General features: G+C 47.8%; 1 protein-coding gene across 1 annotated transcript; it reads left to right on the top strand.

Annotated features, from left to right (window-relative positions):
- Nucleotides 1-1,866: 1,866 nt before the first annotated feature.
- Nucleotides 1,867-12,513, top strand: MYLPF (myosin light chain, phosphorylatable, fast skeletal muscle). Its single transcript, XM_044447879.1, has 7 exons — nt 1,867-1,967; nt 4,179-4,274; nt 9,325-9,400; nt 9,526-9,630; nt 9,720-9,798; nt 11,360-11,408; nt 12,140-12,513. The coding sequence occupies exons 1-7, from the start codon at nt 1,965-1,967 to the stop codon at nt 12,242-12,244; spliced, it is 513 nt and encodes a 170-aa protein (XP_044303814.1). The 5' UTR covers nt 1,867-1,964; the 3' UTR covers nt 12,245-12,513.
- Nucleotides 12,514-14,051: the final 1,538 nt, after the last annotated feature.

The following is a 14,051-nucleotide window of genomic DNA, read 5'->3' as shown; positions in this document are numbered from 1 at the left end:
GAATCTAACATGATCCTACTGGTGCAGTAACCCCAGTCAATAAATCCCTCTGCTTTTGAAGTAGGAGTCCCCATGAGTAATTATGTTTACAGGAGGGCCTCTGAGGAAGGAACATGGGAGACTGCCTTGCACTGAGCCCAATTATTGGTCCACCTAGCCCAGTACTGTCAATGGTGACCAGCAGAAGCTCTCCAGGGTTTCAGGCTGCCGTACTCGGAGGGATCTTCTGCCTGCCGAGCAGGTCCTGTGCTGCTGAGCTATGGCTCTTCCTCCCTCAATATATGGGGCTTTTTGGAAATTTGACCCTGGTACCTCCTGTCCCCCAAAGCAAGAACCAGACCCCTAGGCCAGCAAGCTAGGGACTCACCATTCTCCCAAAAAGACTGCCACAGAGATGTTTCCATGGCTCCAGCACCATCTTCATGCCTCTCTTGCCTCCAGGTGAGCCGCTCTGGCACCTGGAGGGCTGGTTTCACCCTGGAATGTCTAGCTGCCCGTCTAGAGGGACAGCTGAGCCTGGAAGCGCTGCAGGAGTGCATGGCCTTCGGTCAGCGTCCAGTTTCCCCTCTCCTACGTGCTGCCTCTCCTCTCTGCCCTTATTGCATATTGTGGCTTATGGCACTGAGGCTCTTGAGAAGGACGTTGCCAGGATCTGTGCATGAAGCCGAGGGATGAATGGACGGGGCCTGCCTGCAGTGGGTTGGGGTGAGGAAAGAAGCTTGGATTGCTATCTTTAGGAATCCCTACTCCTTCCTGGGTGTCTCAGTCACCAGTGACAGCTGAGGCCAGTGATCCCAAAAAGGAAATTTTCGCAGGGACACTGGATACTCTGTTTGGGAGCGAGGGAGGAAGGGTGGAGATATAGACGAAGGACAGAAGGAGTCTCTTCATCCCACTTCCTGCACTTTAAGCATGGATATGTGCAGCGTTTGAACAGTCTGCCTTCCAGATGTGCTGGACTACCTCTCCCATTGTCCCCAGCCATTTTTCCTGGCTCAGGATGATGGGGGTTGCAGTCCAGTACATCCAGAGGGTGCCAGTGATGAAGGCTGTCTCAACATCAGGTGCTCATCCCAGCAAATGCCTGCAGTCACTCTTCCCCACCCCCATCAAGTGTCCAGTTTTCCACAGTAGGGAGGAGGTAACTAGATTGAACCACCATTCAGGTTAGCCTGCAGGACAAAGGCTTAGCTGTTTAAATTTCAGAATGAAAGCTTGTTTTTTGAGTGTATAATCAGACCAAATGCCATGGAAGTGAACTCCAGATCCCTGAATCTCTTAAAAGAATGTCATTCTTACAAAAAAGAATATAAGAACACACCTTTTCCACATGGCTCTTGACACACTCTCTTTTTCACAAGAGAGTGTCTCTTTGCCTTCTCCCCCATTTCTCTCTTACCTGGCCTGCGTTAAACCTCTAGGCTTATGCTGGTCCATGACCGTAATAAATAGATAAATGAAATAAATAACTTCTAGGCAGGGAGCTGGCCTCATATACTTTGTAAAGCTCTATGGATATTGCTGACACTTTTCAAATAGTAGTAGCAGTAGTAATAATAATAAGTTGTATCTTGGCCAAGGATCAGCTGAACCTAAACAGGAGAAGAGGAGATCCCTGCAACAAAATTGGGTGGGGCAGGGAGGTAGGAAGGTGGGATACTTGGAAGGTTTTCTGGGTCTTGAACTGTCCAACCCAATATACCTTTCCCTTCTCCAAGAAAGGAGTTGGCCCATTTGCGTTCCTCCGGAGTCTATTTCTGGCCTCTGGTTACCCACCCCCCATTTCCACAACCCTGGAGCCAAACTTGAAGATGTGGCTATAGTTAGCTGCTCCGCCTCCCGTGAGATCTATATAACCCCGGGGGAATTCACAGCCTGTGTCTAGGCTGCGTCCTTCTGGCCTCTGGGACATCCCCACCGCACCCACAGCTGCCGTTCATCCATCTGCTGCCCACTGAGAAAAAATGGTAAGTGGAAGAGAGGGATGAGGTGCAGGCACCCAAAGGACATTAGGGGAAGAGGAAATTCATCCAGAAAATGTGGAAATGTGGAGAGTGTAGAGAAAACCAGGGGGGAAGGAGCATCAGTTGATCAATCAATCGCTTTGCTCTCTGTTATTTCAGAATGGGAGTTTAAGACTAAGCAGTCTTTCAAGTTCTCACCCTGAAAGATGGCATTCAATAAATGATGTTGGACAATGTGAAATCCCCTTACTAATTTCACTTTGATCTTAATGCTACAGCACAGAGTGGTTCACAGGGCCGCTCCTGTCTTCCCTTCCCTTCCCTTCCCTTCCCTTCCCTTCCCTTCCCTTCCCTTCCCTTCCCTTCCCTTCCTCAAGTCCTTTTATTTATCCATTTCAGTTTCTGTTGACTCATATATTTGTCTGGGCAGAAGAAATACACCCGCTCAGGGGATATTTTGGAGCTATGGAAGAGGGGCCGGGAGAAGCAATATGAGCGGAAAAGCCAGAGAGCAGCTGAGATGGAGGGATGGGGTTGTGACAGGGAGGAGAGGTGAAGGCAGACCAAGGTGCCGAATGCATACTCTGGATGATGAATCGAACAATGCCCTTCTCTGAATTCCAGGTCCTTCAGTGCTCCCCTCTGAAAGTTGATCTTGAAACTCTCCCTCACCCAGCCATCTCTTCCCATTTATACGCCATCTCCATTGTTTGGCTGCCCACCCTGAAACTTGCTCCTGAATCCATCCTGCCAAATAATCACCTTGTGGTCCTACTTCATGACTATTGCAGCCATATGGAATCCACTGGACCCCTTGCTTGTTGCTTTCTTCTGGAAGGAGCACAGAGTAGCTGAGCAAGTGCTGAGTGAACAGAAGCCTCGGGAGTCACATTCCTGGAGGCACTGCAATATCCAGACAAACGGAGCCAGAATCGAGGGGAACAGCAGAACCCTTTCTATTTTTGGAACAGGGAACACAAGGAAAATAGTTTCCTTTCCTTTTGCTCTGGAAGTCTTTTTGTTTTACTGAGCCTCATCCTCATGGTGAGAGGGTGTCAGCCTTCCCCAGCATGTTCCCACTGTGTCTGTCGGACTACAGCGTCTGTTGTCCCCAGCCAGTTGGCCATTGGGAGCTGTAGTCCAGCATATCTGGAGGGCCCATGGTTGGGGGAGATGGCATCCCTACCTCTTCTTTTATAGTATGAGAGTTCCCAAAGTTTCACAAGGCAGTTTTGGAGGTTCTGTTGTGTCTTTGGATCAACTGCAGGAACACCAAAAAGCCTGACCCCCCCTTCAGCTCTCATTTCTTCCCTTGCTCCAAACCTGCTTCCCAAAGGATCAGGTGTGTGAGCCTCACCTGCTTTGGGCACATTGTAGTAATTTTGGGAGTGCTCCAAGTCACGTCCAGATGATTGTGCTTTGCCATGTTCTGGTTTGACCCTGTATACAGATCGTAAGGGGGTGTCTCTGGTGGAGTGGGGTGCCATTCTCATCAGCAGTGGCAGGTCCTAAGTCTGCAGCTCACAATCACATTAATATATTAAATGCATACATACACACAGACACACATGCAGACATATTAGTGCCAATGCGGCCTGGGTGGTTGGAGTGTTCGACTGGGCGCTTGGGAGATCCAGGTTTGAGTCCCCCTTCAGTCATGAAGCTTGGTGGGTGACTTTGGGCCAGTCACTCTCAGCCTAACCCAACTCACAGGGTTGTTGTGAGGATAACACTGGACTGGAAGAGGATTACGTGAACCACCCCACCTTGGGTTCCTCACAAGAGGGAAAAAGGTGGGATATAAATGCAATGTCATAAAAATGCATTTAAAATATAGCAACAATGACAACGACAGAACAGCATTGCTCAAAGGAGATATGTGGTGGGCTAAGGAAAATACCACATCACATATTATTAACACTGATATATTTGCTCCCGTAAGAAGAGTTTTTGGAAACAAAAATATGTAGATGATTTTCAAGAGACATGAGCAGTTTCAGCCTGATAGAGATTTCACAAATGTGAAATACAGTTTTTGCTAAAGTTATCTACTTCAGCCCTTGATCTGAAGCAAATATTGCTGACTCTGTCATTTCTCATGTTAAAATATGTGTTTTCTCAGCAACAAAACTTGGACCCTTCAGATAGAGAACTGTCCTCTCTAATGAAGGACAGAATGGTCTGACCATTAATTCCTATTTTAACCCATCACAGGCACCCAAGAAGGCAAAGAGAAGGGCAGCAGCCGAAGGAGGAAGCTCAAATGTCTTCTCCATGTTTGACCAAACACAAATTCAGGAGTTCAAAGAGGTAAGAAACAAGGAAAAAGTGGTGGAGGGAATCAGTGTAATTGGCCCATTTAGTCCATCAGTCCAGGACCCCATTCAGCAAAATGTGCAGGAGCTTCATTTGTATTTTGAAATAAAGTAATACGTGGTGGGGGGAGGTATCCCATAAGACCATTTGCAGTAAGTAAAATAATATATATGGCAAACTGAAGATTAGGGGCATAAGACCAGGGGAGTTTTTAAATGCAAAAAACAGTGATTGCATCTATGGAGAGAAGCCAGATTAGGTGGCTAGCTCAGAGTGCTGAACACCATGAAGGAGATCTGCTGAGAATGTTCAGATCTGTAGCTCCACCAGGATATACATTAAGTATTGAGTTCAATAAGGCTGGGAGTAGGGAAGGAAGGGCTGAGATAAGGTATGTGAAATAATTTTCTGACCATACAACGTCTTAGGAATCTATGTTTTCCACTGTGGTGCATATTTGAAAACAGCGGTGCATTGATAGTAATTGGTGACAGATGGTGTGGATAAAATTGATCCTTTAAAAATTGGGGAAAATCCCAATCCCAATTTTGGAAATCCAATTAACCGCTTTACATGGAATCCCATCTCTTACTAATCTTCCTTTCCTAAATGTCACTTGAACCCTTGTACAGTTCAGGTTTTGTCAAATACGATAATGGTAGACATTCTGAATTTCTAATGGGTTTCCAGTGGGAGAGAAAGAGTGAGAAGCATCTCAAATGCTATCATTGGACCAAGTTCTAACAAAGTTGCTTTGTCTCAGTCTCAGAAGAGCTAAAATTATTGATGTCATGTACTTGTGTTGTGCAACCCTAGGCATCTTTACTCAGCAGTGAAACTCATTTTGATCACTGGTATTTACTCCCAGGAAAGCATACATAGATATGCAGCCTGAGAACATGTCTTTGTCTCCTCCAGCTCCTTCGTGGTGTAAAGCACCCATTCTCCCACTCTGCACACCATTTCAGTAGTCTCTCTGCTCAAGTCACAATCCCAATTTATTCCCCTTAGGAAGTCAGGGCTGCAAGGAGAGCCTTTTGCATGATGATCTCCTTCCCACCTCCACCTCCGCGGTCTTTGGGTCTCCATTTCTGAGAGGCCCTTCCTTGCCCTTTTGCGGGCTTCCTTGCAGCCGCACTCCCCCTCCAGGAATAGTGGTGTTTCCTTTCCGAGACTCTTGAGATGCATCACGGTCTATTTCGGGTGAGGGAGGACCAAGAAAGTAGGTGGCATCTGTGCAAGGAGCGAGTGGCTGCTCCTTAAAAGGAAATCTCTGGAGGCAGATTATGGGCAGCTGGGCCTGAAGGAGGAGGAGGCCGGTGGGCAACAGAAGGCCCTTTAGCTTCAGATTCAATGAAAGTGAGGCTGGGGCAAGCATTGTGAAGCCTGCAAGCCCTTCAGGCTTGAGGTCCCTGGAGCTGGAGGAAAGGAAATGTAGGCTGCCTTGGAGTGGGACATGAGAAGATAAACCATCTTCATTCATTCAAGCTCCTAAACCATACTCCTTCCTTCTGTATGCCACATTATCAAATCTTCTCCTTCTCCTTACTTCTTGATGACAACTTTAAAAAAAATCAACCTTTGATGAAGAGAGCTTGCCTTGCCACCTTTTTGGCCCTTTGGACCTCTTTCCAAGGTGGAGTTTGCCCTGCCCCGCACCCCAAGAGCTCAGCGAGGCTCACCTGGCCCTTCCGGCCTCTCCTCCTGTCGCACTTTACCTTCACAGGTGTTCTCTGAGCTACGTGAGGCTCACAATCACCCAGTGAGCTTATGAGGTCTCCCTAGTCTGACTCTGGACCTATTACCCCGTGCCCGCTCTCCTACAATGAACTTCATGATGGATTGGGAATGTAGAACCTACATCTGCTCCCCAACCCCAGTCCAAAATTCTGTGTGTTACACTCCGCTACGTCTCTCCCAGGAGAAGAGGCCTAGCCTATTTTCTGTCCTCACCTCTGCTGTTCCCCGAACATTCCCTGTGCGTCTTGCTTTGCTGATCTCCTCGCTGGGAGGGCCTGTCTGGAGGGCCACTGCCGCTTAGAGTACTCGGTGATACTGGGCTAGATGGGCCAATTGTCTGATTTGCGGGAAGGCAGCCTCTGGCACACACTGCTGTCCTTGCACGGTGGAGCTCAGTGCCTCTCCTGTTACTGCTTTGATGAGCTTTCCTAGATTGCCTTGCTGTTCTGCGCTGGGGTCGAGTTTTCCCAGTCCTCTTCCATGTTGTCCTGCTTGACTGTAAGGTCATCAGGGCAGGGACCCTTGGCTTCTGTTGCTCTGGAAAGTACAGCATGAGGGATGAGTGATGGTGATATAGTTGGCACTGCTGTGAGCTCAGCCCACTCCACACTAGCCCTGGGGGAGCCGCGGTGCTGCTTTATTTTATTTATTATTTTATTTATTAAAACATTTCTATGCCACCCCTTGCCAAAGCCTCACAGTACAGAGCCCTGGACAGGCAGTGTTATCCATGAGTTGGAAGGAGGTCCCAGCCATGGTCCCCAGAACAAGCGCTTTCCTGTCACACGTTGCCCAAAAGAAGAAAGGAAACGCATTGCTGTGATATGATGCCGGCATATCACATCAATCAGCTGGACACATATATGTGTATAATAATACACAATGATGTAATTGCATACATGGAAATACAGATTTATTCTACATATATACCATTGTGTGTGTGTGGATACAGCTTGTTGAATAAGTATTATCATTTGATAGGAGCACAAGACATCTCACTGAAGCGAGGAGATCCAGGCTCTGGGTGCCTGCTCCGTCTGCTGCCCAGGGGCCAAGAGTGAATCAGCAAAGCAAGGAAGGCCTCCCCCTTCCTTCGTTCCTTCCTTCCTTCCTTCCTTCCTTCCTTCCTTCCTTTCATTCATTCATCTTTAAACCCATTTATGGGCTAGACAGTCCTTCACATCTAGTGGCCTCCAGAGGTGTTGGACTGCAGCACCCATCATTCCCAGCCAGCAGGTTGGGGATGATGTGAGTTGTGGGCCAACACCTATGGAAGCCACTGTGCTGGGGAAAGCCGAACTAGAGGATGCCACCAAATCCTGGGCTGCCATCTGTGAAGTCAGATATGTGGCCTTCACCCAGTGACAATTTTAAGTGCTGGGGATGAGGCAGGAGCCATTGTTAACTGTTGCCTTTTAAACAGAGGCGTTTTTACAACGTTTGCTTATTTATTGCATTTCTAATCTGCCTGAGAGCAAACGTTCTCTGGCAGATCCTCCATCTCTTCATTTCCTGCAGGAGAGAGAGGGCTCAGGACAGATGCTCTGTCGCATCTAACCGGTCATTTTTTAGCATGGAAGAGCAGACTGCACGAAGCGGGAAAAAGAGGCCCTTCAAGTGAGCCAGGCGAGGGGGATCGGTTCTCTCACCCCTTCCCTCCCAGCCAGATCTCATTAAAAAGCTCCTCTGGAATGTACCACCTGTCCCCTTGGGGAGGGGCATGGAGTTGAATATGAGGCAGTTTAAGATTGTTCCCATTCCTGTTGGAGGTGAAGAGGGATATCGAGTGACAGGTGTCTCTAGGGCACAGCTGCAGGGATGCCGGGAGGGGGAAGAGAGGCCCGAAGGGTTGGCGTCACTCTAGTCCCATAGCGCATTACTTGATCAGGGTGAGAGAAGAAATTTGGAGGAGGCAACGAGGGGCGTCTGGTCCCATCATGGCCCTCTGCGCAGAGGCTGCCTTCCAGTCAACTCATTAAAATTCCAGAGAGAAGAGATCTGGCAACTTCCCTTGGCATGATTTACTCAAGTTGCTTCAGCTCCTGTTTCTTGGCTGTCACTCAATGGCCCCGTTTATTTTTTTCCCCTTCCTGTTGTGCATCACAACTTTTGAGATGGTTAGAGGCCACCTACCTGTTATCTTCATCACCTCCTTCTCTTCTGGCTGATGGGAGCTGTAGTCCAAACAGCCTGGATGGCATCGGGTTGGGAAGGGCTACTCTTGGCTATATATGTCCAGTTCTCTGCCAAATGGCCACCAGTCACTCTCATAGTACAACATGCAGGGATCTAAGCTGCATCAGCTCTGAGCGAGCCTGTACCTGGGACAGAGGGTTGTCTGTACTGTGGAACTGGAAATGGGGAGGAATCCAGAGGCCATGCATCTATCCATATCCCACCTCATTCCTATGCACCACCCAGCAGCTTTTCCAGCCAGGATACTCCTTTCCAGAAGTCAACATCGACTTCCAACAAGCAAGTTCATGCAAGACTAAAGATGGCACACTGAGTGTGTCAAGCCCGTGGCCAGAGAAAAAGGGCATGGAGCTGCAGCTGCCACCCACAACACAAGGCTGGCTCTGTGTGATCTTCCATTGACTCGTGACGAACATAGATGAGTGCAGGGTACCAAGAAGCCACCTCACCCACGTCCTTTGCTGAGCTCAAGCCTCATTCACACATGCACTTCCATTTCACATCGCTTGGTAGTCCAACACCTGGTAACTGAATACATGAATGGACTCTGCTGAAAAGTATTGTTTTTATGGTGTTCAGGAAGTGGGATGAAATCCCATGTGTGGCGTTTGTTCTGCAGTGGCTCATGCAGACATGCAAGTGGCTTCTTGGGTCAGCAAGTGCTGAAGATGTACGTGTGAAGGGGCCCTTGCAGTAGCAGCAAGACTTTATGTGTACATCGCTGCTCTTCTGCATTCACATGGAGGCTGAGCTTAATTTTATGCAAGTACTACAAAGACCTGTAGGAAATGGAAGGAAATGCGTGTAAGACAGGTTTTGAAAAAGGACAGATGCAAGATGCAAAGGCTGTTGCAAAGCAGTTATGCAACAAATCCTTGATCGGCCTTCTTCAACCTGGTGCCCTCCAGAACTGTTAGGTAACAGTTCCCATCATTCGCAGCTAAAATAGCCAATGGCCATGCTCCTGCGGGGAATCTGGGCATTGCAGTGCAACATGTGGGGGATGCCAAGCTGAGAAAGTTGTCCAAGATACTAGCAGGGCTAATTTCCCTTTGGGAAATCTGGGGATTTCCTGCAACTCCACCATCTTTTGTCCTTTTTTCCTTAGGCTTTCACTGTCATTGACCAGAACAGAGATGGTATCATTGACAAGGAAGACTTGCGAGACACATTTGCTGCTATGGGTAAGACCAGAGGGAACTTTTAAAGGACTCGACAATGTGAGTGGGAGGTGAAACAAAGTTTAGGGGCTGGCCAGACCCCACGTGCCTATTTCAGCCACTAAAGCCTCCCCTCCCTGGCTCTGCAGGGCGACTGAACGTAAAGAATGAGGAGCTGGATGCCATGATCAAGGAAGCCAGTGGCCCAATCAACTTCACTGTCTTTCTCACCATGTTTGGAGAGAAGCTGAAGGGTGAGTGATTCCCCCATCCATCCCCATCCTCCTCTGTGCTCGATGGCGTGTCTCTCCCGCTCACAACCACTCCCCCCTTATCCTGGCAGGTGCTGATCCCGAGGATGTGATCATTGGTGCCTTCAAAGTCCTGGACCCTGACGGCAAGGGCACTGTCAAGAAACAATTGTGAGTATCTATCCCAGCTCACTTCCAGTTGATTCCTGCGTAACACCAAACCATGGTTTGGCTGTCCTTGGGCTCACATATTCTTGGCACAAACCGCAGTTGCCTCCCTGACTTGCTTGCTCAAGCCAACCATGGTTTGCTGCTACGTTCTACTTGGAACATTGCGGCTTGCACTCACTCTCCAAATCAGTAGAGGTTCGAAATTAGTTCCAGTTCTGATTTGGAAGCCAAGTACAAACTATAGTTTACTGATTTAGGGCTTTTCTGCACGATGCATTTATTGTGCATTCATGATTCCTCAAATTTCAGCTGTTTATTAACTCTTTAGACAATAGCAAGATGATCTACTTTTGTTTTTCAGCACACTTTCTTGTTTTAGAACCTGGAAAATGAGCCCTTCAATGTTTTTAGAATGTTTTAAAGTGTTCAGCATTCTGAGAGCTGTGGCTAATTGAACGGTGTATAAAAACATAAAATAAATAGGAAGGAAGGAAGGAAAATAGTATTCTATCTGCATGTGTTTTGCACTTTCCTGCTATAGAACACCTCTACCAAGAGGTTTTGTAGCAGAAAAGTAGGAAATGAAGAGCTCTTTGTATAAAGCTGGGATCTCAATTTTGCAGCAAAACCAAAGGTACACAGTGATTAACAGCACAATAAATGTCTTGTGCAGAAGAGCCCTTAGATGTGGAAGGGCCAAAAGCAGAAGTCAGTGAGATAGTCCAAGTATGTCAGGAGAGGAAGGAGCATGGAAGCCCAAGGCATGGACTGGACAGGCAAACCGTGTCCTGACTATTTTGGCTGAACCCTCGTTGACCCTCAGACAGTACACTGGACACAAGACCAATTTATGTCCTCTGTGCTTTCGGCTAAACTCCCATGACTTCCTTTCAAAAGCTCTGGTAACTACCTCCAGCCAATATTGCTGAAGGTTTTGAGATTATTCTTGCTCCTTCTCATAAAACTACCTTTCCCCATGGAGAGTTAAGAATGTGCCTTGCCAGGTTCTCAAGGACCCTTGGGCAAGACTTCCTCAGTCAGCCCCCTTCCTTGTTCTCTCTCCTTTGCCAGGAGATGCTCTTGCTCCTCACATTTCTCTCCACTGCTGCCTCGTGGCTGCCTGGCTGCCAGAGAGCTGGTCAGCAGGGCCTCCATGACTCTTCCTCCTCCTCACCAGCAGCACTGTGACCAAGCAGGCTGCCAGGGTGCTTCTTGTCTGTGGGCCCTGCTGGTGGAGCCCATGCTGGGTGCCCAGTTATATACCTACCTTTGGTGAGCTGTGGTGCAAATATATGCATGCTGGGATTAAGGCTCTTGAAGAACTGGGATTCATGGAATTGGGGTCTGTTTTCTCTGAAATACCCATGTTGCAACAGCAGAGGAGTCTGAATAGAAAGAACTGTTTCAGAACCAAAGGATTTCTATCAGAAGGACAGAACTTGTACAAGACAGGGGTTGGAGTCACTGTGGGGTAGATATTCTCCAGGATCAGATGCTATTCAAGATGGAGTGTCTGGGGACAACCTAGTGAGGGTCACATATTCTTTTTACCCCATTACAGCTTGGAAGAACTCCTGACCACCCAGTGCGACCGGTTCAGCCATGAAGAGGTAAGGAAACTAAACCACATTTTCTCATTCCACAATATTCCTGTTCCCCATGCCTATCTTATAAACTGGTCTTCTGCCATATATTGCTCCTTGCCCCAAAATAAATTTAAATTCTGCAAAAGCTGCAATACTAAGCTGAAGGTAAAAAATTAAATCTGGATATGTTTCACTGATTCTCCATATCAGTTTCAAATATATGCAAGATTTAATCTAAGTTGAAGCCAGGGCTGAAACCTCCTCCTGCTCCAACAATGTCAGAGAATATTAAAAATGTTTCAGAGCACGTGCAGAGACCTTTTCTGTTGCCACAGAGGAACTGCTGCACATTTCTATACAGAGTTTCCATCCTGGAACATGTGATGTCTGTACAACTGTTCCCACAACTTCTGCTCTGCTCTCAGAGGACAGCTTAAATGCAAAATTCCATGGCAGAACTCCGGTGGGAGGCAGCTGCTGATGCTGGTGGAGAGAGAGTCACAGTGGCAACAGCAGTTCTGGGAAGAACTTCATAAAAATGATCAGATAAACGTCCCAGCTCCTTCTCGTCAGCTTCTTTGCTTCTGAATTCCTCTCTCTCCCTCTCTCCCTCTCTCTCTCTCTCTCGCTGCCTAATTTTCTGCATGTTTAAACTGCCACTCAATTATTGAAATGGATCATACTGTAATTTCCTGGGAAGGGAAACAGATTCTTAAACTAGCTCACTTTTGATCACCTTTTCCTCTCTCCTCCAGATCAAGAACATGTGGCACGCCTTCCCTCCAGATGTAGCTGGCAATGTCGACTACAAGAACATTTGCTATGTCATCACACACGGAGAGGACAAGGAAGGGGAATAAACCCCGAGTTTTCCACCTTTGCTTTGTGGGGGAATCCACCTAGACACCCCCAGGCTGGGGAACTTCCCTTATGCTGGTCCCTGATAATCCACACACTTCTGTGCCCCAACAATGCAATGTCCACCGGTTATTTATTACTGTTATGATCACTTGGGGAGGAATATTATACCCCTCAAAGCCAAACTCTGCCCACCTCAGCTAGTCTTAACCTAATCGGGACCTGCCTTCATAAAATGTCTTAATAAACATGAGGACAGCTCTGTTTCTACGCCCTGTTGTTACAGTCTGTCTGTCTTCCCACAGGATGAATAGCGATGCACCTAGGATGGGTTAGCATGGGTGGCCACATTCCCACAAATCAGTGGTGTTTCTTTTTTTTTATTCCAGTCTATATTCTGAATCCTGAGCTTGAGCCTTCTGCTTTGTTTTGGGCTGCAGCTTCCCTTAAACTGATGCCTCTCAGACGCATTGGTCTACAGCTGGCAGGAGCATTAGGCCAGCCCACCTGGAGTGTATGAAGACTGGTTCAGGGTGTAGCCCTAACCCTCCTCAGCCAGGCAGCATTGTTCAGCCAAGCTGGTTGGCTGGGCAATGCTGGGAGCTGTAAGACTTTCCCCTGCCTAAATGCACATAAGATTGGCCTTTAATCAGTTCATCTGTTAAAGTATTCTTTTGTAAGTGTTTGGGCAAACTAAAGGCAAAACAAAGCCATTTTTGGCAGTTTTAAAAACGGCCAATGGCAAGCACGGTGTTAAAAGAGCATCCCTCCCTTTGCACCTCTTCCGAGAAGATGCTGCATACAATATATGTGCTATTCATCATCTAAATGCTAAAGAAGAATGCCTCCCACATGTATTCAAGGGATTAATCAGCTGAAAATAATAGGACGAATCGAGTTAGATTTCCATAATTGAGTGACAGGGCTGAAGTTGCTTCACTTGTACATCTTTCTACTTATTTATTTTTATATACCTGCTCTTCTATAGGCCCCCGGCAGCCTCCCATCCAGATCTCTGATCAGGGTCTCCACACCCTGTTTAGCTTCAGTGAGGCCACCGATCCGAGGTGTTCTCACTGGGCCCTGTATGAGTGTTCATAACACCCCTGGGCTGTGCTCACATCAGCTTAGATGAATGAAAACTAACACGCATTCACTCAGGGGTGGGGGATCTGTTTTCTTTTGAAGGCTGCATTCCGTAGGGAGGGCTGTGTGTAATCCTTTGGAGTCTGCATGCTGGTGCTGAACAGCCGACAGAGGACAGGGCTGCCCCTTCTCCCTCTTTCTGCCAACCCCTTTTCTCTCTCTTTTCTTCTGCTACTCCTCTCCTCTCCCCAACAGGCTGCCAGCAGGGTAAGGACCGAAGGCGCTTACTCAAGATCTGAGCTGATTGCTTGCAAGGCCTTATTTGAAATGAGGCAGGCGATATTTTCTCAATCAACAGGGATCAAAACAGGGATGCAAAGCTGTTTTGGGGGGTAGATTGCCCACTGTGGGCTGGCTGGCTGAAGTCAAGGAGTGTAGCTTTGTGGTTCTGCCTTGATGTCACCTCCTTTTCCCCTCTGTGCTGGAACAGCATGGAAAAAGGGACCAGCTTGCCCCATGGCCCTGCCGCTATCCACAGTCTGAGACTGAAAGGCAGGGGCAGTAGGTTTTCCCTCCAGCCTTGCGGTAGTTACATATAGGCAAAAGTGGGATTTGAAGTGCAGAATCAGGAAGTGGTAGCTACTCTGAGTGAATGATCACAGGGCTACACAGTCTCTGGTAAGAGGAAATTACATTCTGGGATCCTCTGGAGAACTGGGTCAA

This window comes from Varanus komodoensis, unplaced genomic scaffold (genome assembly GCF_004798865.1).
Source record: "Varanus komodoensis strain SLA01 unplaced genomic scaffold, ASM479886v1 scaffold53, whole genome shotgun sequence".
Classification (NCBI taxonomy): domain Eukaryota; kingdom Metazoa; phylum Chordata; class Lepidosauria; order Squamata; family Varanidae; genus Varanus; species Varanus komodoensis.
This window is presented reverse-complemented; position numbering and strand designations above follow the sequence as displayed.

Bases quoted from the DNA above. Each gene is read 5' to 3' on its own strand.
- MYLPF (XM_044447879.1), top strand. The intron at 4,275-9,324 runs GTAAGAAACAAG...TTTTTTCCTTAG, and splicing joins AAATTCAGGAGTTCAAAGAG to GCTTTCACTGTCATTGACCA. The intron at 9,401-9,525 runs GTAAGACCAGAG...CTGGCTCTGCAG, and splicing joins AGACACATTTGCTGCTATGG to GGCGACTGAACGTAAAGAAT.